At 40.8% G+C, this 24,796-nt stretch overlaps 1 protein-coding gene across 2 annotated transcripts in view; it reads left to right on the plus strand.

The window, feature by feature from the left end:
- The window catches only part of reck (reversion-inducing-cysteine-rich protein with kazal motifs), a 100,121-nt gene that overhangs the window by 61,111 nt on the left and 14,214 nt on the right, over nt 1–24,796 (plus strand). Inside the window, exons 17-19 of one of the 2 annotated variants that reach the window (XM_008438544.3) lie at nt 19,923–20,112; nt 20,576–20,786; nt 20,867–20,940. In XM_008438544.3, the coding sequence (XP_008436766.1) occupies nt 19,923–20,112; nt 20,576–20,786; nt 20,867–20,940 (475 nt within the window). Of the gene's footprint in view, nt 1–19,922; nt 20,113–20,386; nt 20,529–20,575; nt 20,787–20,866; nt 20,941–24,796 lie in introns of those variants that run through there. The other variant, XM_008438545.3, reaches the window with a different exon arrangement.

Raw genomic sequence — 24,796 nt, forward strand, 5'->3', positions numbered from 1 at the left:
CAGCCGTTGCTGTTGTTCAGCAAGTGTACTGTTCAAAAACAAAATCTGAACAGAAAATGTTCAGCAAATACATCTGAGCCTCCGTTATAATCGCTTTTTAGCCATTTCTTTAGCCAGAAGCTACAATCGGAAGCCTTCGGTACCTCAAAAAAGGTTACGAACCACTGGTGTAGACCAAACATGATGGGAAACTTGACCAATTCGTGTTAGCCACTGTAATAGCCTTATACCGCCACTTCCTGGACATAAAATTATCACTTTTATACAAGATACGTATCACGTTTTAACAAGATACCTATCACGTATCTTGTTAAAGATACGTGATAGGTATCACGTATCTTTAACAAGATACGTTAAAGATATCTTGTTTCTTGTATACGTATCACGTATACAAGACACGTGGTACGTGTCTTGTATATCACGTTTATACAAGACATGTATCACGTTTTAACAAGATACGTATCACCTTATAACGTGATAGCGCTTAAAAAAAAATTTTCCTGCATGATAGCAATGCGCTTCCGTATATACACTGCTCAAAAAAATAAAGGGAACACTCAAATAACACATCCTAGATCTGAATGAATGAAATATTCTCATTGAATACTTTGTTCTGTACAAAGTTGAATGTGCTGACAACAAAATCACACAAAAATCATCAATGGAAATCAAATTTATTAACCAATGGAAGCCTGGATTTGGAGCCACACACAAAATTAAAGTAAAAAAACACACTACAGGCTGATCCAACTTTAATGTAATGTCCTTAAAACAAGTCAAAATGAGGCTCAGTATTGTGTGTGGCCTCCACGTGCCTGTATGACCTCCCTACAACGCCTGGGCACGCTCCTGATGAGGTGGCGGATGGTCTCCTGAGGGATCTCCTCCCAGACCTGGACTAAAGCATCCGCCAACTCCTGGACAGTCTGTGGTGCAATGTGACGTTGGTGGATGGAGCGAGACATGATGTCCCAGATGTGCTCAATCGGATTCAGGTCTGGGGAAAGGAACTGCTGACACACTCCAGCCACATGAGGTCTAGTATTGTCCTGCATTAGGAGGAACCCAGGGCCAACCGCACCAGCATATGGTCTCACAAGGGGTCTGAGGATCTCATCTCGGTACCTAATGGCAGTCAGGCTACCTCTGGTGAGCACATGGAGGGCTGTGCGGCCCTCCAAAGAAATGCCACCCCACACCATTACTGACCCATTGCCAAACCGGTCATGCTGAAGGATGTTGCAGGCAACAGACCGCTCTCCATAGCGTCTCCAGACTGTCACGTCTGTCACATGTGCTCAGTGTGAACCTGCTTTCATCTGTGAAGAGCACAAGGCGCCAGTGGCGGATTTGCCAATCCTGGTGTTCTCTGGCAAATGCCAAGCGTCCTGCACGGTGTTGGGCTGTGAGCACAACCCCCATCTGTGGACGTCGGGCCCTCATACCATCCTCATGGAGTCGGTTTCTAACCGTTTGTGCAGACACATGCACATTTGTGGCCTGCTGGAGGTCATTTTGCAGGGCTCTGGCAGTGCTCCTCCTGTTCCTTCTTGCACAAAGGCGGAGGTAGCGGTCCTGCTGCTGGGTTGTTGCCCTCCTACGGCCTCCTCCACGTCTCCTGGTGTACTGGCCTGTCTCCTGGTAGCGCCTCCAGCCTCTGGACACTACGCTGACGGACACAGCAAACCTTCTTGCCACAGCTCGCATTGATGTACCATCCTGGATGAGCTGCACTACCTGAGCCACTTGTGTGGGTTGTAGAGTCCGTCTCATGCTACCACGAGTGTGAAAGCACCACCAACATTCAAAACTGACCAAAACATCAGCCAGACAGCATAGGTACTGAGAAGTGGTCTGTGGTCCCCACCTGCAGAACCACTCCTTTATTGAGTGTGTCTTGCTAATTGCCAATAATTTCCATCTGTTGTCTATTCCATTTGCACAACAGCAGGGGAAATTGATTGTCAATCAGTGTTGCTTCCTAAGTGGACAGTTTGATTTCACAGAAGTTTGATTTACTTGGAGTTATATTGTGTTGTTTAAGTGTTCCCTTTATTTTTTTGAGCAGTATATATATATATATACTGCAGTATATATATATATATATATATATATATATATATATATATATATATATATATATATATATATATATATATATATATATATGTGATCGGATTTTATACCCAATAACGCAGCATGTTCGTGCCATAGCTAAATTTTATATATATATATATATATATATATATATATATATATATATATATATATATATAAATTCCCTTCTCACCCTCCGTGGGTGGTCTGTTTCATCCTCTGAGCTTGGGTCCTCTACCTGAGGCCTGGGAGCTTGAGGGTTCTGTGCAGTATCTTGGCTGTGCCTAGAACTGCACATTTCTGGACTGAGATGTCTGATGTTGTTCCTGGGATCTGTTTTAGCCACTGCTCCAGTTTGGGGGTGACTGCCCCGAGGGCACCGATGACCACAGGCACCACTGTGGTCTTCACCTTCCAGGTCTTTTCCAATTCCTCCTTGAGGCCCTGGTATTTCTCCAGTTTCTCGTGCTCCTTTTTCCTGATGTTGTAGTCACTTGGTATTGCTACATCCACCACAACGGCTTTCCTCTGTTCTTTATCCACCACCACAATGTCCGGTTGGTTCGCCATTACCATCTTGTCTGTCTGGATCTGAAAGTCCCACAGGATCTTAGCTCGGTCATTCTCCACCACTTTTGGGGGTGTTCCCCACTTTGATATCGGGGCTTCCAGTCCATATTCTGCACAGATGTTCCTGTACACTATGCCCGCCACTTGGTTATGTCGTTCCATGTACGCTTTCCCTGCCAGCATCTTGCACCCTGCTATTATGTGCTGGACTGTCTCAGGGGCCTCCTTGCACAACCTACACCTTGGGTCTTGTCTGGTGTGGTAGATCTGAGCCTCTATTGCTCTGGTGTTTAGGGCCTGTTCCTGGGCGGCCAGGATGAGAGCCTCTGTGCTGTCCTTGACAGCTCAGAGGCACTGTGCTGTCAAGGACACACACACACACACACACACACACATATATATATATGTGTGTGTGTGTATGTATTTATGTATGTATAAATTAATATTATTCAGTGTTAATCATTATTTATTTATGTTTATATTTATATAAATATGTATTGATAAGACGAGAGCGGTCCATTAGGCGTCTGTCCTTTTATTATGTCTGTGAGAAACGGCCCAGTCTACGGAAGACGGGTCCTTCGAAGGCCATGAATATGGTCGACCAGAAGAGAGAAACTGTAGCCTTCGGCTAGCTGCCTAGCCTCCATCTCTGCGTTATGTTGCTTAGCAACCGTGACAACGTGAAGCACAGAGCGCCTAAGGGGAGAAAAAAAATGGACTCGAAGTTTTTTTTTTACTCTTCACCTTTTGTAAATAAAGGCTGTTCCATAGTAAAAAAAGAAATCTGTTTGTCTGATTCTAAAATGTTTAAACATGTATAGCAAGGAATGTAAGCAAATTATTCATTTTCAAATATTCTCCAGATCTCAGGAAGTAAGACATTACACTTAAGTAAAACCATAGACATGAATAGAGCTTTGGAACGTGATGTCACTGCTGTAGACGAAGGGATATCAGCGCCATCTTTGGTATCCATAAACATAGCCGACAAAAACAACATTCTTTTTTTAATACAAGTTACTTAAAATAATTTAGCTATGGCACGAACTTGCTGCGTTATTGGGTGTAAAATCCGATCACATGATCAAAAAGGTAAAAAGATGGAAAACAAACTTTAGTTTCACTATTTTCCTGCTTGGAAACCGCGAGGAGGCTATCGGAGCTAACGAAAAGAAAACGAATGTCCTGCTATCAGCGGTTGAGACGTCCTGACATTACGTTCTCCAACATCCCCAGATGCCTACAGGTTTGCTCCAGACATTTCCATTCTGGTGAGTGTCTAAATTTGCTTTGTTGATCCGACTTTTTGCTATGATTTTGTCCATGTTCTCATGTTCAGTTTCTGTTGAGTTCATTTAAGTGACTAATATTGTTTATGTAGCAACCTAATCAGAGTTTTGTCAGTGGACATCTACGTTATTCCATTATTGTGAAGTAAACTATTTAAGTTTTCTAGTGTTATCAAATTGACAGCATTAATACTGATGTGTGTTCTGATATGTCCTCTTAAAGGCAAACCGACGTGTGAAATGGATGAGCTCCATCCTGACTGGGTTCATCGCTGAATATGGGTCACTGCAAGGTAAACGCCACAACCGACAATTAAAGAGGCGATACAGCAAGACCATGGTGGATCAACAAGTTACTGAGACTGTTTTCATTCTTTACCCCAGAAGAGGTAAATAATGAAAACACAGTAGCGGAGGCAATAGAAGAGGAGCAAGTTGGAGAGGCTGAGGAGGAAGAAACCCCAGGAGAGGAGCTCAGCAAGGCTGCAGACTCTTAAACCATTTGTGTTGAAATACAGTTGGAAGTGGCTGTTTTCTCTCATTTAATAATTTCATGTGGTAAACATTCATGAAACGTTTGATTCAAGTAATTCAAGTTGCATGTAAACAGGTGAAAAAATGAATCACATTTTAAGTAAAAATTTGCTATTTAAAATATTTCAGGTAATAAACATACACGTAATGAAAGATTATATTTTTAAATAAATATTTTATGTGATTAAAGTTGTAATGAAGAGAGCTTCATTACTGGGTCTACTTTTACTTAAATCACTGTATAGCACTTTAAATGCACTTTTTGCACTTTATGAACAAGCACTTTATTTAGCACTGCACTTTAAGCAGAGATTTGCACATAAATAGCAATTTGCACACGAGACGTTTTAATGGTATTTATTGAGTATTTTTAGTAATTAGCATGTAGCCTTTTGTTCTGGGCTCTGCACAGCTGCTCGTCATTGGAGAGTGAGCTGGTTGCCTGTGGAGGGAGGATAATTGTTACTCAGAGCAATGAGCTACTGGTGGGTAAAACTGAACAAATGTGTGTGCATAATCTGTAAAGTGTGGAGTGCTGATATTGAGTGACTCACCTGTCTTTTCTGTGTCCTCTCCAGGGTGTTTGGGCAAATACTACCCCGGGGGTCCAGACACCATTTATAGGTTCTGGGAGAGGCCATTGAAAAGTGTGGGGAGATGATCGTTTATGGGTTTTTGTGGTGTTTCATTTGGTGTAGGATAAAATATGAAATATTTATAAAAAGTAAATTTAAATGTTTATATTTATTAAAGTGTATTTTATTTAAATAGGTGGAGATTTGTTAAGGGAGATCCCACTGTGAAGTGGAAGTGGTTGAGTCCAACACAGCTGAGACTATTTAAGCCTTCAGTTTTCACCTGTGAAGAATAATTATTGTCTGTGTATTGATGCTGTGAGGAGAATAAACCCACTGCTGTTACCACCTGAATCTGCCTCCTGAAATCTTCTTCATCGTAAAATCCAACCGCAAAAACGGCCGCCTTGTTACAAGTGGTGTCAGAAGTGTGCCATTCATGCCACGGTGAGAAGATGATAACCAGAGGTGGTAAAAAGCCAGGCCAAGAGGGAGAGCCTGATGAAGGAGCTGGAGCTTCCTGTGACATGGAGGCTAATACAGCGACCAACCCTGAAGATAAGTTGGAGGAACTGGCGGTGATGGTGAAATCTATTCTGCGGTCTCAAGTGGCGAGAGACATGAAGATTGATAAAGATTTTTCCCGCCAGGAGCAAAGGTGGAAGAGCATACAGCATCAATTTCAACAAATGCAGCTTCAAGTGCATGCTGTACTTGAAAAACCTGAGGGATCAGGAATACAAGCTCGACCCATGACATCTGAAGGAGGTGAATCAGAAGAATCAGATGTTGATGATGTCCAGGTGGCTCATGGTTCCAGGTCCATAATTGAGCCAAGATTTCTTCCTTTATCTACTGATGACGACATTGAACATTTTCTGATGACGTTCGAGAGGATGGCCCAGGTGTGTCGGTGGTCTAGAGATGAGTGGGCGGTTCGTCTTGTCCCTCTGCTGACCGGCAAGGCCCGCGCAGCCTATGTTTTAATGGATATGGCTGACTCTGAAAACTATGACAAAGTGAAAGAGGCAATACTGGCAAAATATGAAATCACTGCTGACACGTATCGACGCCGCTTCAGATCCCTGAAGATTGAATCCGGGGAGACGCCACGTGAACTGTATGTGCGATTGAAAGACTTATTTTCAAGATGGATTAAACCTGATAAATTTACTGTGCAAGAAATATCTGAGCAGATAATTCTGGAGCAGTTTTTAAGAATGGTTAATCCAGAGTTGGAGATCTGGATACGTGAGCGTGACCCGAAGACGGCAAAAGAAGCAGCTGCTCTTGCAGAGGTTTTCACATCAGCCAGGAAGGGGAGCAAGAACATTTATTTTGGCCGAGAGACTCACTATGCCCAATCAAGTAAGTCCACTGGGCGTGAACAGGGCTCTGGTCAAAGTCAGGCTAGAAATGTTTCTAGTTCAAAGGAGTTCCCTTCCCAAAGACCCCCCAATGTTAAAAAGTCACTTTTCAAGTCTTCAGTCCAAGAGATTAGATGTTACAACTGTAATGGCTTTGGTCATATACAACATTTCTGCCCTGCCCTTAAATCAAAGCCATCACTTTTGTGTTCTGTTCCAAGACCAGCTATGGATGCTGTAGAAAAGAAAGTTTGCACTGTTTCTGTTCTAGTTAATGGGCAGAAAGAAGAAGCGTTGCTTGACTCTGGGTGCTTCCAATCTCTAGTGCATGCTAGCTTAATCTCAGCAGAAAAGCTAAGCGGGGTGGGGGTTAAAATAAGTTGTGTACATGGAGATGAACATGTCTACTCTACTGCTGAGGTGTATTTGACAGTGGGAGGTCAAACATACCTGGTACAGGTGGCTGTAGTTCCCTCTTTACCATACTCAGTTATACTTGGTAATGATATCCCCACTCTCTTTGACCTTATTCACCAGTCAGACCATGAATCCCAAGTGTTTACCAACAGAGATGCCCATGATTCATGTCCTAAAACTGATATATCAATGAAACCCTGTAATGTAGTCACAAGAGCCCAAAGTTCAAAAACTGTGTTAGAAGAGTTGCCTTTTTTTGGGGAGTCTATAGAAGCAGAACTGGGAAGAACAAAAAAGAAATCAAAAGCTCAGAAAAGAAGAGAGAAGTTTAAAGGCTCGGGTAACGAAGAGACAGCACAGTTGTCTAAGCCAAATAACTGGTTTGAGTTTGACATTCCCTCAGATGTAGGTGCACTCCAGAGAGATGATTCTACTCTTAAACCTTGGTTTGAGAAGGTAACTGGGGTGGAGGGAACTCATCAAAGCCGGTTAGACTTCCGGGAAGATGCAGTTTACATTATTAAAGGAGATATTTTGTATCAGAAGAAGGGTCAGTGTGAAGCATTAGCCCTTCCACAACAGTTCAGACACAAAGTTATGGAGCTGGGTCACTCAATTCCATGGGCAGGTCATATGGCTTTTTATAAGACACTGAGTAGAATCAGCAGCCGTTTTGTTTGGCCAGGAATGTATACCCAGATTTCTAAATTTTGTAGTTCCTGTGAAAAATGTCAGTTGACTTCAGGCAAAGGAGTAGCACGAGCCCAGCTACAACCCCTGCCAATTATTGAGACACCCTTTGAAAGGCTAGGTATGGATATTGTGGGCCCATTGGAAAGGAGCTCTACAGGTTACCGTTACATATTGGTGATATGTGACTATGCTACACGGTACCCTGAGGCTTTTCCTCTCAGATCCATTAAAGCCCGACATGTTGCCAACTGTCTCCTGCAGCTTTTCTCTAGAGTAGGAATACCAAGAGAAATTCTCACAGATTGTGGGACAAACTTTTTGTCTAAACTTTTGCAGCAGGTTTACAAATTATTAGGGATTAAGGGACTTAAGACCACCCCTTACCACCCCCAAACGGATGGGCTAGTGGAAAGATATAATCAGACACTCAAAAATATGCTGCGCAAGTTTGTCTCTGACACGGGTGCCGACTGGGACCAATGGCTGCCGTACCTGTTATTTGCTTACCGGGAGGTTCCACAAGTGTCCACAGGTTTCTCACCCTTTGAACTATTGTATGGGCGTCAAGTGAGAGGTCCGCTGGATCTACTGAAGGACTGTTGGGAAGACGCTAAGCCAGAGGGTGAAAACATTGCAGCATATGTCATCAACATGAGAGAGCGATTGCAGGAAATGGCATGTGTTGCACAGGACAACATGAAAGCGTCTCAACAACATCAAAAGACGTGGTACGATCAGAAGGCCAGAGACAGAGTCTTCCTTCCAGGTCAGAAGGTTCTGTTATTGCTTCCTACCAGCGACAACAAGCTGCTGACAAAATGGCATGGACCATATGAGATCACCAAACAAGTGAGTAAAGTGGTTTATGAACTGTACATGCCAGAAAGAGCTAAGAAGCATCAGACCTTTCATGTCAACTTGTTGAAAGAGTTCCACAGCCAACAAGAGCCAGTGCACCAGGAGCTATTTGTGAGAGCAGTTAAGGATGAGGAGGTAACTGAGAAATTTTTTCCAACTAACATGTCAGACTGTGCTTTGGTTGACATTTCTCACCTGTCCCCTACTGAGCAGGAAAAGATCAAACCTCTCTTGGATCCTCACCTCTTTCAGGAAGTTCCAGGATTTACATCACTGGTTCAACATAAGATTCGGGTTAAAGAAGATGTGCCGAGTCGTCAAAAGAGCTATCGCATACCGGAGCGGTTGATTCCAGTCCTGGAAAAAGAAATAAAACTGATGTTGGATTTGAGGATAATTGAAGAGTCTAGTAGTGAGTGGTGCAGCCCTATTGTGCTGGTACCAAAGAAAGATGGCTCCCTTAGATTTTGCATAGACTTTAGAAATTTAAATGCTGTGTCCAATTTTGACCCGTACCCAATGCCCAGGGTTGACGACCTACTGGAGAAAGTCGGTTCAGCAAGCTACATCACAACATTGGATCTGTGCAAAGGGTACTGGCAAGTGGCTTTGGCACCAGAAGCAAGAGAGCTGACCGCATTCAAAACTCCTTTTGGTATGTACCAGTTTAGAGTCATGCCATTTGGACTCCAGGGTGCGCCAGCAACGTTCCAACGTTTAATGGATCATGTGCTGAGAGACGTTTCAGGATTTTCTGCAGCATATTTGGATGATGTTGTGGTGTATAGCCAGTCCTGGGAGGAGCATCTGATTCACCTACAGGAGGTGCTACACCGCATCAAATTGGCTGGATTGACTGTTAACCCAAAGAAGTGTGCTGTAGCCCAGAGGGAAGTGGAGTACTTGGGTTTTGTCATTGGGTTTGGAAAAATAAAGCCTCAAGTGGGGAAAATGGATGCAATCCAGTCCTTTCCAGTTCCAACTACAAAGAGGAAGGTGAGAGGATTTCTGGGTTTGGTGGGCTGGTACCGGAAATTTATACCTTCTTTTGCAGAGCGATCAGCTGTACTGAACCATCTAACAAAGGGTGCAGCCCCCAACAAAGTGTGTTGGACGGAAGACTGTGATCGAGCATTCATGGACCTCAAGCAAGCAGTATGTACTCATCCAGTTCTACACACACCAGACTTCACTAAGCAATTTATCTTGCAAACAGACGCTTCAGGAGTGGGACTTGGAGCTGTCCTTCAGCAAGAGGTGGACAGTGAAAGAAGACCTGTGGTGTTTTTGAGTCGGAAGCTGCTTGATAGAGAGACGAGATATTCAACAGTGGAAAAGGAGTGTTTGGCCATGAAGTGGGCTATTGAGGCCCTCAGGTATTATCTTTTAGGACGTCACTTTATTTTGGAAACTGACCATCGTGCCCTCCAATGGTTAAGACGAATGAGGGATGCCAACGCCCGCATTGCTGGATGGTACTTGTCGCTGCAGCCATTTGACTTCACGGTCCAGTACAAGTCAGGGAAGTCTAATGTGGTTGCTGACAGTTTATCCAGAGTGTCAGAGGACTGAGGTACTCTTAAGAGAGGAGGGAGGAAATGTAATGAAGAGAGCTTCATTACTGGGTCTACTTTTACTTAAATCACTGTATAGCACTTTAAATGCACTTTTTGCACTTTATGAACAAGCACTTTATTTAGCACTGCACTTTAAGCAGAGATTTGCACATAAATAGCAATTTGCACACGAGACGTTTTAATGGTATTTATTGAGTATTTTTAGTAATTAGCATGTAGCCTTTTGTTCTGGGCTCTGCACAGCTGCTCGTCATTGGAGAGTGAGCTGGTTGCCTGTGGAGGGAGGATAATTGTTACTCAGAGCAATGAGCTACTGGTGGGTAAAACTGAACAAATGTGTGTGCATAATCTGTAAAGTGTGGAGTGCTGATATTGAGTGACTCACCTGTCTTTTCTGTGTCCTCTCCAGGGTGTTTGGGCAAATACTACCCCGGGGGTCCAGACACCATTTATAGGTTCTGGGAGAGGCCATTGAAAAGTGTGGGGAGATGATCGTTTATGGGTTTTTGTGGTGTTTCATTTGGTGTAGGATAAAATATGAAATATTTATAAAAAGTAAATTTAAATGTTTATATTTATTAAAGTGTATTTTATTTAAATAGGTGGAGATTTGTTAAGGGAGATCCCACTGTGAAGTGGAAGTGGTTGAGTCCAACACAGCTGAGACTATTTAAGCCTTCAGTTTTCACCTGTGAAGAATAATTATTGTCTGTGTATTGATGCTGTGAGGAGAATAAACCCACTGCTGTTACCACCTGAATCTGCCTCCTGAAATCTTCTTCATCGTAAAATCCAACCGCAAAAACGGCCGCCTTGTTACAAAAGTAAACAATTATATAATCAGACATCTGCTTGTTGCATGTAATGTGACAAGCAAACTGTCAGGACACTGGGTTTTTGGATTTGTTTTGCTTTATTTTGTTCATTAAAATAACATCCACATAAAGTACGTCTACTGCCTGCTGCGTTTTTGTCCACTGCCACATCATGACACAAACCAGATGAAAGAGCCCATCTTTAAACATTTAATTTAGCGGTTCTCAACGTGGGCCGTACCGCCCCCCATGGGGCGTTCAGAGGACGGCATGGGGCGCTGGCGGACATCTTTACAAAAGGGGGGCGCTGGGAGTCCCTTGGGGGGCGTTTGGTTGAAGGTAAACTTTGCACCTTAAATGCACAATACCAGTTTAGACTTTGAGCAACTTGGTAAAACTGTTGCAACTTGGTAAAACTGTTGCATCCAGGCATTAAATCATGCCTGGCTGCAACTGTATAGATGGTAGCTCTTCTTCTATTCAGTGTTTGTTAGCTAACTGGTAGCTTCACCGCATCAGTTCCAGAAGTGACGTTGCTGTGATTCACTTTGTCTGGTATGTTTGTACATATGTTTTGGCAGTTCTGTGATCATGTCAAAACAGCAACTTATATTAAAAAGTGTTTTATTTCTGTTTGAAAGCTGCCCGCTTCCATGGAAGGACAACAGAAAATCGCTTTTATAAACATGTAATTATTAAAATCACGATCCCCTCACTTTGTATCCCTCTGAAAAATAAATCCATTTAAATAAAGAAATCCCTCCATGGGTGATACCACGATAGAGAGCGTTCATTTTATAGCATTAACACGGTGCTGTAAGTGGTCCGGTATGAAACGGGGGTGATAGAACAACACAGCACTTTTAAATTTCAATAATCAGAAGACCGAAATTGTTTCTGTTGTTTTAAATGGTTTATGTCTGACTGCCTTTTCCCCATCGATGAGCCCTGCACCTTAGGGTGTTAAAAAAAAACGCCACGCACATTGCACAAAACTCTGAAACAGGAGAAGCGGAACATAAAACGGAGCGACGAACTAGATGTGAATTATGGCATAAAAACAGAGAATCCGACGCTGAACAGTGAAAAATCAACACATGATGTGAAACACATGACAATTAGGAGGCGCAGCAGGTGATGAGTGAAGATTACCGTTGGTGCGTCAATAAACGATAAAATAAATCTAGCAAGAAACTAAAGTGGACATAGCAATATACCAAGAGAGGATAATACTAATCAAAGAAAACTAAATGTAAATAAATTAAGAATAAAATGCAAGAATAAACTAAGAAACTAAACTAAATACAGAGGAATAAACTGGTATGGCAAGACCTTTCATTCAAAACTTAATACAGAGGACTGTATGGCAAGAATAAACAGACACTATTTCCAGAAAAAAGGTAAAATAATATTGTTGAAGTGCCATGGGTTTGTTGAGACCACATCTAGTACTGAGAATAAATATATCTTACAGACCATAACAGTAAAGAACTTATCACTTATTTATGTTTTTAATTAGATTTTATATATCTATTTCTTCAATATTATTTTTCATGTCAGTGTTAATGTCATGAGGCTGATGACTCAATGACACTTGCAGTGGACTTTTCCCATGGCTTTTTTGTTCTCTGGGAAATTATTTTTGATGATAAATACGGAAACAAGCAAAAAAAATCAAAACATCTACAATAGTGATAGTACTATTAATAATAAAATAATGGTCAGTGCAAAGTAGCCTAAAAATTCTTTGGTGGGGGGCGGTGAGGGACCTGGATAGGGGCACTGGCCCAAAAAAGGTTGAGAAACACTGGGATACTTGTTTATATGTATGTATATACATACATAGATATATGTATATGTTTTCCAGCCGACGAGTTCTAGCTTCAGAGTGATTCAGCAGCTGAGATTGAGTCCAAAATCCGATGTGAGATTCATCCGTGCTGCAGTGAATCCGTCTCTGTTTAAAAATATCGCCCACTTCTTCCTCACATCGTGTCTTTAGGAAACCTTCAAAACAAAAACGGAAGATTTGGGATGTATCTTACTTTTGACAGAGTGAAAGAATTACATATAAATAATAGTCTTTACCACCTGTGTAAACTTTGCTGGTGAATGCTATAACACGTAATATAAGTTTTATAATATATGTTACATTGTCACATTTCTAATTTAGACTCTTGTGTCAGATAATCTAAGTCAATGTTAGAGAATTAATTTTTTAGATTAGGGTTAATCCTAACCCTAACCCTAACCCTTTCAATTTGACTCATTAGGATTTGATTAAGAACCAGATTTGTTCTTTGTAATTTCTGTCCAGTAAAACTATTAATCTATAAATCAATAGACAGATCTATATAAAGATATAATCCATGTTTCTGTCTCATATTTGTGTGGCATTAAAATGATCTGGAACTTTTGTTTTTCCACTGAAAGTTCTGGTTTGCACAATAAATGCCATGTGGGTGAAGTTTTATGGATGATGCTCTGATGTCCCATTCTCCTGAAGGTAGCACAGAGCTGCACCATCAGAAACTGACAAACACTGAAGAGAAGAAGAGTTATAATTAATGTAGTTACAGTTCCATATTTTAATGTTGCAGAGCTCAGTCATTTTGCAAATAGTTCAGAGTTTAAACTGGCATGTTGAACATCTTTTATCTGGTCGTTTTGTGCAAGATTTAACAACTAGAAAATGGCAAAGAACAATAATATTTTTTTCCACTCTGATTGGCTGCTGTTAGGCCTACAAATTTTAACTTGAATGTTCATTGCATTTTTCTTAGACACCTGTGAAAATAATTTCTATTCCCATGGCCTTTTTGTTCTCTGGGAAATTATTTTTTATGACAAATACAGAAACAAGCATAAAAATCAAAACATCTACAATAGTGATAGTAATAATAGTCAGTGCAAAGTAGCCTACAAATTCTTTGGTGGGGGACAGTGAGGGACCTGGGGCCTAGTGGGGCGCTGGCACAAAAATGGTTGAGAAACACTGATTCAATGTGTAATTCAACAATAAAGGTGACAAGTAAATTTAATTAAATAGATCACACTTTAAGTAAATATTTGTTGTATTTAACATATTTCAGGTAAGTGAACATGTAATGAAATAGATCCAGTCCTAGAATTTTATGTAATTGAACATTACAGGTGACAAATGTGATGATTGCTTGAGGTAATATATTTTATGAAAATCTTTTGAATATAAATTTGGTTAAAAAATAAAAAGGCTCAAAATTAAATAAAATATGCCTAATCTATATAGTTTAGTAGAATAATTTCACATGGATTTTGAGTGAACAGGTCACATGACCTGGAAGCTATTGAAGAAAAACCCTATATTTTGCCAAAAAAAAAAAAGGAAAATGACTCAAAATGGAAAACAAATGACTGTGCCTCATCTATACAGACCAGTAGAAAGATTTCAGTGATTCTGAGTAAATAGGTCAGATGACTTGGAAGCTATTGAAGAAAACATATTATTTAATATTTAAATTATTTAAAATATTGTATATGACTTTAAAATTTAATAGATGATATTGTGTCTCATTTAAAAGCACGAATTAGCACTGACAGTTGGTTACAATTCAAGGCATTTTTTAACATTTGTTTGACAGGAGTGTTTGGTTCGGTAATTTGTTGACAGTCCCTAAGTGAACCTTCCAGCGCTTTTGCCGGAAGCGGTGGAGAACCGCTGGCCGACATTAGGGTTCATAAATTGGTTCAACCTTGAGCTAAATACCGCTTACTCCGCGGAGCTCGAATATCCCACTTGAAACTAACTTCACTGCGATGCCCTTGAAGAGGGAGCGGTGGAGAACAGCTGGCCGAAATTAGCGTTCATAAATCGGATCAACCTTTAGCTAAACGCCCCTTACTCCGCGGAGCGCGAATATCCAATATCCAACTCAAAAACAACTTCCCTGCGGTCGGTAACGCAAAGATGACACCGGTGTTCTGACTAGTTTGTTTTGGGGAGGCAGGGGGCGCTGGCGGAAATTTTTACAAAAGGGGGGCGCTGGGATTCCTTTGGGGGGCGTTTGGTCGAAGACAAACTTTACACCTTAAGTGCACAACAATGCCAGTTTAGACTTTGAGCAACTTGGTAAAACTCTATTGTGTAACATTAAATCATGCTTGGCTGCAAGTTATCGATGGCAGCTTTTCTTCTACTCAGTGTTTGTAGCTTCTTGGGGCAGCTCCTCTCCTGCTACTCTTCGCTTTACCGCATCAGTTCAGCGTTGCTCTGATTCACTTTGTCTGGTATTTTTGTACATATGTTTTGGCAGTTCTGTGATCATGTTAAGCAGCAACTTATATTAAAAAGTGTTTTATTTCCGTTTGAAAGCTTCCCGCTTCCATGGAAGGACAACAGAAAATCGCTTTTATAAACATGTAATTATTAAAATTACGATCCCCTCACTTTGTATCCCTTTGAAAAATGTTAAGTCAATGTTAGAGAATTAATTTTTTAGATTTACGGAATCTCGGTTAGCCTTCATAACGGGGCTGAACCCCGTATTACACCAAGCACTTGTTATTGCGCAACACCTCCCCCCCCCCCCCCCCCTTCTCTCTCTCTCTACTTCTCCATCTCAGAGGAGGGAGATGTGCAGCCAGCTCTCCATCTAACGGGTAATTTGAGTTTTCTAAATCTGATGGGATTTTACCCTGTTCAGAACTGAGTAAACTCTGTTTAAGCTGACATCGAGAAAGACTAGCCTGGTTTCTAACGACCTCCCCCTCCAGATGTCCCACCCTTTTTCACCCTGTGAATTAGCCAGATTGAGCAGCCTGCAATAAGCTAGTTTCACAGAGCACACCTGTTAACGGTCGCTCTTTCTCTTTATTACAACTTGCACTTGTTAATGAACCAGGTTGGTTTTAGTGACTCGGGCGAGTCCCAAGAGTGTTGTTTTAGTTTTGGATAAAAGCAACCTATAAAACATTTCTACTTTTTCCTCCCAGAATCAAACTTCATAGCTATTTTATAACTATCAAAGAACTTTAAGGTGACTCATTAATTGAATGTCCACAACATCTTTTAGATTTTCTTAAATGCTAATTATTTTATTAGTAAGGCCATTTTGCAAGGGTCAGTACAGCTTAATTCAGTGGCAAAAATAATCAAATAAGTAAAATCAATAATCTAGCCTATCTTTCCCTAATGCTGACACTGAGAACTAAAAAAGGGAAACTTTGAGAGAGACGGACAGAGTTTGGCATTTTGAACCCCAGAACTGGCCTGATGATGAAGAAGGTGTTGCAGCAGCAGGAGGTTCCCAGTACAGGAAGAGTACTGACTTAGAGCGGCAGGTCTCGGGCCTCAGGGTGACTTCCTCATGTGCGTAGCGGTCCTCAGCTTCTTGTCTTGCAGCTCTGTAGCTCCCTTCTCCTCGTCTCACGATCTTCCTGGTCCCACGGAAGGAACACACCAGTTCTTCCTCTTTGCCTTTGTTCTTTGCCTTTGTCTTTATCTTTGTCTTTATCTTCATCTTTGCCTTGGTCTTTGTCTTTGGGGGTCTAAACCCAGCTGTTGAGAGAAGTGCGATTTGAAGCCACATGTTGCGGGGTTAACGGGTTGGTCCCCATGTGCAGAACAGTCTCCGGCTCTGTGGCCCCGGCTCTTCTTCAGCTGCAGAGTTCTTTGTCCATCTCGATCTTGGCTCGAAGCTGCCTAAAGGATCCAACCAAAGATTCCTCTTTTGCACCCACCTTATAAAGGGTTTATCCACACTTTTGGTGCGTTTACATTGGCTAGCTTTGTTGCTGTGCCGGTCTCATTGGCTGACTGCTTGGACAGATGATCTCATATCCATCACCTTGGAGAAGTTATGTCCTGATGTCTGTTCTCTTTTCTTAGAAAAGTTGAAGTTCTAGCAATAAGGCCTTGGTCACCTCCGCTCTCCTATCAGTTCCTCTTTTCCCCTGACCTTTCACCTACTATCTACCTCCAACACAACATCAGTGACCTTTAATTACAGTTACAACATTTTACACCTTTTCAAGTTCAATGTCAAAATCACATTTATAACCTTTTAGTTTCTTTGATTTAACATTCATTTATAATGTTATAATAACCATAACTTATTAGTTACTCTTATTATAATCATAATGTGAGTTCTTACAGACATTTCTGACAAGAAACCAAGAATAACCCATTATTCTAATTATCTGATACCAAGTTACAGTTTCTTGTTTTACCTTTAAGTACTTCCACAAGTGTGAGAGTAAGTGTAAATATTCTTATAATCAAACCAACATCAACCACTGGTTAAACCAATATTAATTATTGGCATAATTATAAGTCATTATTTTAAGTATTTTACTGTGGGTTTTATCCAATCTCTCAAAATGTTTAGATTTTATTCTTTAAAAACCTTTAATGCTTTAAAATAAGGAATGGTCTGAATTATTTTAGACTGATGCAAGATAGAAACTTCCCATTTTTTCAGGAACCAGCTCTTCCTGTTTCATGACTCTCTTTCTGCCTTTTGATTTTTATGATTAAATAGAAAAAAGTAGAATTAAAGCAAAGTTAGCAGGACACAATAACAACAAACACAACCAGATTCATTTTATTACCGTCTGACTCTACTGTTGGGTCTTGATGTCACCTATGTCATTAATTTTAAGGTAATTTTATTTATTATTACTATTAAACTAAAATCTCCAGCATGGGGAAGTGGGATGAGCTCGACTTTTCTCGACACACTATAACTAATATTAGCTGGTATTTCGCCGGTGGACATAAATACAGTAAAGTAATATTCCAGTCACAGAATATACACAATAATATGTCCATCTTACTTGTGAAATGTTTCTTGTGGAGCCTCACATCAATAGTCCATCGATCAGAACAACAATATCCCTCAGTGCTGAGGCATCTTCTGCTGTTTTGGTTGAGGAAAGTAGGAGGCACGACCGCTCCAAGATGGCCGCCATATTTCCTGCGCCGGAGCAGCCAATGCGAGGTCTACTCTTATATTATGTCTATGACGTAGACGCGTCATTGAGCGCTGAGTCGTACGTAACAGCGTCCGCCATCTTCTATGTGGCAGCAGAGCGATCTGAGCTCCTTACGTCCTGTGCTGTGTGGACTTATTTCATCCGTTTTACGTAACAAACTGGATTCATTGGCATTACCTTTCGCAGGTAAGGATGAAAGATCAGAATTGCTTGACTTTGCAGCCAGAAATTAGCTTCTAAACAACCGAGAAATATTTCCTATTTAGCTTAATTGACCCGAAGTAACCGCTGATTGTTAGCGTAGCAGCTAACGTTTTCGCACTGTTCTCTAATGAGAGAGCTGATGAAAAACTGCTGTTAGAGGAGAAGTTCATTAAAAACCAGGGGATTTTTGTGAGGAAAGATCAGTCAGGATCAGAGCTGGAGCTGCTGGTCTTCAGTCTGTTTATAGCTCAGCTTCACCATGTCGGTATTTAGCTATAAAGATGCTACTCAGAGCCCAACATGCTGAAAATGTCTTTTTCTGAATGTGAAGGAAACGTATATGTATTTTCTATTTCACTTTTGGATAATTTCTCTTTTACCCTTGGCTTTAGCCTGTGAACCAGGACGTCTCAGAAGTCATTGAGTTCTCCCAGTGTGACCAGCAGACTGAAGCCCGGCCTATGATCAGTGTTCGCAGTATAATATATAAATGTTTTATTCTTTCACTTTTTGTGTATTTTTAAATAGCTCAATCTGAAGTGTTAATGTATTAATACATCTTATGTAATGAAATAAAATAATTTATTCTATTAGAATTATTTTCACTCTTTGCTGTCAATAGCAGAGTTGACATACTGTAATAAATATTTTTTTCTCTGGAAAAAAGTAAGAAAAATATGTAGTTTAATGTTTGACAATGACTGATTTATGAATCAAAAGTCATTTCTCAATAATGTATAAAAAATAAATACAAGAACATTATTTGTTGTCTTGAAATGTTAAATGTACATTAAATTATGGAATTATGTAAATAAAAGTGTGTCTGTTCATCAATGTCAATATAAAATTTATCAGAATCATTTCTATCTAATAAAAACATTGTGCTCTATTCAGAAATGCCCCAAAACAATTAAATAATCACATAAAAAGTTAGAAACTCTGTCTTTAGTCATTTCTTTGATTGCCAAATATATTAATGTGTGTGAGAAAATGTGTCATTGACATGTATTTATTTAAAATACTTTGCAGAACAGCACTTTCTGAAGTTTGGTCCATTTACCTGTATTAGCTTACTGGCACATAGGCCACATTCAATATGGCGGACGCTGTGACGTATCGCAGCAACGGGCCGACCCGCTTTAATTTAATTTCATTTCATTTAATTTAATTTAATTTTAATCAGTCAAACCCATTTGCTCAGGAATAAATTAAATACTTTAGTGAACCAAATTTTTTTTTACAGCTATTACCTGGCTTAATATCTGTGTTCCACCTCCACTCATAGGGGAAAACTATCGGGAGTTTTTAAAACGATTTGCCGGGAGACATGGGTTCTCTCTCGGTGTACCGAACCTGGAGCTCCCGGCCAGCTGACAGCTGGCTGTTAATGCAGCGGGAGCAGGCATCTTCGAAAACGTCGGATTGCAATTAAGTGATTTATTGATGAACCGAGCAGATATTTGAGATCTATACATCTACATTCTCACCTAAAAACATTGTAAGAAATAATTTTGTCTAAAAATTATTAGTGTAAGTGTAATTTTGCCGCCATTGCTGCTTTTTTGAACACCCGTTTTAAAGAATGCAGACCCTAAATTTGGACACATTTGTTTTTTGTTCGACTCCCTCTACTACTCTGGAGCACTTCCGTTTTCAGCACTTTTTGTTTGCATCTTTTCTTTTGTTTGCTGCATTTCATCTGTGGTTGTAGTCGTTTTTCTTTGCGTCTCTTTTTTTGTTTGCTGCATTTCATTTTTTGCATCTCTTTTTTGTTTGCTGCATTTAATTTGCTTTTTGTTTGCATCATCTCTTTTTGTTTGCTGCATTTCATTTGTTTGCGTCTCTTTTTTTGTTTGCATGTTTTCTCTGTTGTTGCACATTTGCACCTGTCGGCCACCGTATCTTTATCATGGCTGAAGATGAAGATATTGGATTTGTGTGTTTTGGTCAGGTGCATCCCGAGGCGACGTGTTTGTCTGAGCAACTTTTCGGACTGTCCGCAGTATGAGTGTGTTGGTCGGCCAGCAGTCTGCGACAGAAACAGCATGGAGCCGGCCTGTGACATTGATGGGCGGGTGCATCGCAGCCTGTGCCATCTGCAGCAGTCTGGAAAGACACTGGCCTACATGGGGCATTGCCAGGTAGGAATCCTACAGGAAGCAGCTGGAGCATTTAATTTAACAGGCCCTGTAATAGCACAGAGTCCTGATCTTCTGTAGAAATGTTATTGTTCTTTTCTTAAACCTTTACACTAATGACCATAAGAGATATGTTATCTTCAGTTGTTATGAAAATGATGTATATATCAGAAATAACAAAAAAGAAATTTAACGTGACATCATAGCGATCTGATGCCTTCAAATTTGCCTCTGTCTTTTTAAGAACCTTTTATCCTTTCCAACACTCCCCCTTCAGTTCTCCATCACAACAATGCTTCTTTCACCACCCCGAATGGATGCCAGTGAAGATCCAAGACATTTCCCGGACATGCAACCTTCTTAATATAATAAAAACCAATTTGTTACTGATGTGACAAATTGCACAGCTGTTGCTATGATTGGTTTTTTTAGAGCTTAGAAAATCTAACTCAAACTCTGTCCTCAGGAGGCCTGCAAGAAGAAAAAAGAAGTCTGTGGTCACAATGGTGAGACGTACAACACGGTGTGTGAGGCCTTCTCTGACCGTGTGGCTGTTGACTACCAGGGCCCCTGTCGTGCCGTAGGGACCCTGTCTGATTTGGGTCTAGATTCAGTGTGTAGTGAGGTGTCCTGTCCACCGATATCAAATCCAGGCTGCCACCCCATAATCCCACCTGGTGAGCATAGCAACACCAAGCAGTAGCTAGAGGAGTCCACAAGGGACAGTGTGGCCCCTGATGTTTGACTTGTTTTCCAGGAGCCTGTTGTCCCATATGTGCCAGCATGCTGCAGATCCTCTGGAGCCAGAAGCAGATTAACACTTTCTCAAAGGTATGAGGGGCTTCCAGCTGAGCTGTAGGGTCCATCAGTTTCCTCTTGTCCATATCAGCAGATATTCAATCTGATAACTCCACAAACTCAATCCTCTGGATGCTCCTGTCCTTATTTGCCTAAGTGAATCTTAGGCAAATAAGGTCAGATATACCAACCTTAAATTACCCGTGACTGATAGAAACAGCATATAGATTTTTTTTCTTCAAGAAGAAAATCAAAATTTTTGTGACTTTTTTTAAAAACCTATGGAATAGAGTAAGTTGCGTTTATTATCTTTCTGTGGGGAAACTCAGTTGTATCAACAGCAAAGTGTCAGGCAATTCAAATCATGTATATTTACACACAAAAAACCAACATCAAATCTAAAAAATAATAAAAAAGCACACTATGTGCATGTGTGTTACTGTATAATAAATAGGACAAAGTAAATTGTAAAATATCTAAAGGTTAAAAATTTAAATTTTTCCTTTTGGTTAAATAAAGATTTTTTTTCACAACAAGTATGTTATTTTTAATTAAAAATGTGTATTTATTTTCATTCATTGATGGACCACTAGAACAAATGATTTTGCATTGTGTGCCTGCAAAGGTTGGAGGTTGCCATTTCTTAAAGTATCCACTTGGGGGTGCCATAACTCCAAAATGTGTCAAACCCATTGTCATGGCCATGTTTGGCTTCAATATTTTGTCTTATGCCTAAAATGAAAAAGTTTTACATGTTATTAACCAGTGCATCATTTTTTTAGGAGTCAATGCAGCCCCGTCTCCAGACGAGTTTAGCAGCAGGGCCATTGGCTTATTCTGGGAGAGGGAGGGCAGGACAAAAAAGGTTTTACTTTAATATAAACAAACCTGTATGTAACAAAAAAAATAACCATGTTTATTAGTATAAGTGAACAATAAGGATGTAAACAGTGACATGTATAAAATGTTAGCTTAACATTTGCTTATATGTTGCAAAAATCTAACAATCTAATGTTTCTAATCTCTGAAGTTTATTTCTTTAAATGCAAAATCAATCTATGTAGCAAAAACAATATTACTCAAGTAAACGACAATAATACAGTGCAGTAAAACAACTCATAGAAGTACTTTTTTCCCCAAAAAGTTACTCAAGTGAATGTGGGCCTATGCAAAATTTGGTTTTGGGGCCCTCTAGTTCTGCTAACAATGTGGACTGTCTGCAATCAGCAGTCCGATCATTAGATCATTCACACACCTGCTATAAACTTATTGCATCTCTGGTAGTGCTGATTTAATATATTAAAAGTCTATTTTGGTACAATTATGCTTAAGTGTGTGTTATGGCCACTATTGCATCACAAAAGTCCAAAAAACAAAAATGCCAGATTAATCTTTCAGGAGGAGGTTTTCGACTCACTCAAAGAAAACATAAAAAGCACTCGTGGAGACTTTTCTGATTTCAAAGGGTTTTCTTTTACTTATAAAAATAACAAAAAATAATCTCCGAGTTGACTTCAAATATAAACGTTAATTTGTGGTACAAAAACCTTTTCACCCCTCACTCCTTCACCAAACAATCAGATCAGCCCCAGGAGCTGCTTCTGCCTGTTAATCACTGCAGGAGGCTGACTGAGAATGAGAATGAGGGTTAAAGCAAAACAAATAAATACATAAATAAATATACAACAATAGATCTACCATTCACATAACCATAGATCTGCGAAAATTAATAATATCTAATTCTTAATAGGCTCCAACAGTGTGTTTAAAGTTATAATTTCGAAATTGGTACAAGCATACTTTTAGTAAACCTCAGATATGTTTATAGGTAGTACACTTAATACTTAATATACTTAAAGTGGACTTTCACAAATGTAAGTATGTTTGAAATATACTTAAGTATACTTTTATTTCACCTGGGAGGTCAGAGGGGAGTTAACTCCAACTCCCCATCCAGAGATTGGGTATGCAGCCACAATAATGAACGAACCATCAGCTGAACGAGGCAGCAACTGACCTGAGAACGTGGCCCGAATGAGCACCAGACAACCCCGACGCCAATTACAATGGCTGAGTGAAGTACCATCAGAAAATCTCATTAAAGATGTGAATGCAGCATTGAGAACAATCCCTATCAACACCTTAACTGAAACCAATGAGCTGATGTACAACTCGGCATCAGTGATTCTGGACATGCTTGGCTATAGGAGCAACCATGAGAGCCATAAGATCCAAAACCCACCATGGAAAAGATGGTTGGAGGCTAAAATCTAGGTAAAAAGGAGGGAAGTGAGCCAACTGTCAGAGCTCCAAAGAGATGCGATGAAAAGATCAGTACCCAAGAAGTACAGCCAGATGCCCATACCTGAAGCACTCGAAACTGCCAAAAAAAGGCTCCAAGCCTTGGCCAGCTGCCTAAAGAGATACACGAGAGAGAATGAAGCCTGGATGATTAACCGGCTCTTCTCCACCCAACCAGCTAAAGCAGACCCACCAAGGTTGGAGACTGAACAATACTGGAAAGGCACATGGGAACACAACAGCAATGCACAGTAGCTAATCTCTCTACGAGATGACCATAGCAACTTCCCTGAGCAAGCCCCGGTAACTATCACAATGGCAGATGTCAAAGAAAGAGCCTCAGGTATGAAAAACTGGACAGCACCAGGACCTGACATGATCCATGCCTACTGGCTAAAGAAACTCACTGCCCTCCATGAGCGACTGGCAGCTCAAATGAACCAGCTGCTACAAAATGGGACTCACCCTGAATGGTTAACTGAAGGATGTACAATCCTGATCCAGACATGATTAGGGTCTGACATGGAAGCTCATGTGAGGCATCATAGCGGCTAAGATAAGCGAGCACATGGATAAATTCATGAGCACGGCACAGAAGGGCATCGGCATAAATGGCAAAGGAGCCAAACACCAACTCCTTGTAGACCACACAGTCGCCCAAGACTTCAAAACCCGACATACCAACCTGTGCACAGCTTGGATTGATTACAAGAAAGCCTATGACTCAATGCCACACACTTGGATCATTGAATGCTTAGAGATGTACAACATCAATAGGACTCTAAGAGCCCTCATTGCAAACTCGATGGGGCTGTGGAAAACCACCCTTGAAGCCAACTGCAAACCACTTGCACAAGTGTACATCAAATGTGGCATATACCAAGGAGATGCTCTGTCCCCACTGCTGTTCTGCCTGAACCCCCTCAGCCAAATCATCAACAAGACTGGCTACGGATACCAACTCAAGAATGGGGAAACCATCAGTCACCTCCTCTACATGGATGACATCAAGCTGTACGCCAAGAGCGAACGAGACATCGACTCACTGATCCACACCACCAGGATCTACAGCACTGACATTGGGATGTCATTCGGACTAGAGAAGTGTGGTCGGATGGTTACAAAGAGAGGGAAGGTCATCCTCACAGAAGAGGTCTCACTCCCAGAAGGAACAATAGCAGACATTGAGGACAGTTACAAGTACCTGGGAATACCACAAGCAAATGGCAACCTCGATGAGGTCATAAGGAAAGGAGCCACAGCCAAATACCTCCAACAAATAAGGCAAGTCCTGAGAAGCCAGCTCAATGGCAAGAACAAGATTCGTGCAATAGACAGCTATGCCTTACCAGTAATCAGATACCCTGCAGGAATAATTAGCTGGCCAATGAACTAGATATATACCACGGATGTTAAGACTCGGAAGCTACTAACCATGCATGGAGGGTTCCACCCCAAATCCAGCACCCTGAGACTGTACACGAGGAGTAAGAAAGGAGGCAGAGGACTAGTGAGTGTGAGAGCCACTGTCCAGGATGAAACATCCAAGATCCATAAATACATCAAGGACAAAGCCTCAACAGACGAT

The sequence above is a fragment of the Poecilia reticulata genome, chromosome 20, assembly GCF_904066995.2.
Source record: "Poecilia reticulata chromosome 20, P_reticulata-male-v2, whole genome shotgun sequence".
NCBI classification, from domain to species: domain Eukaryota; kingdom Metazoa; phylum Chordata; class Actinopteri; order Cyprinodontiformes; family Poeciliidae; genus Poecilia; species Poecilia reticulata.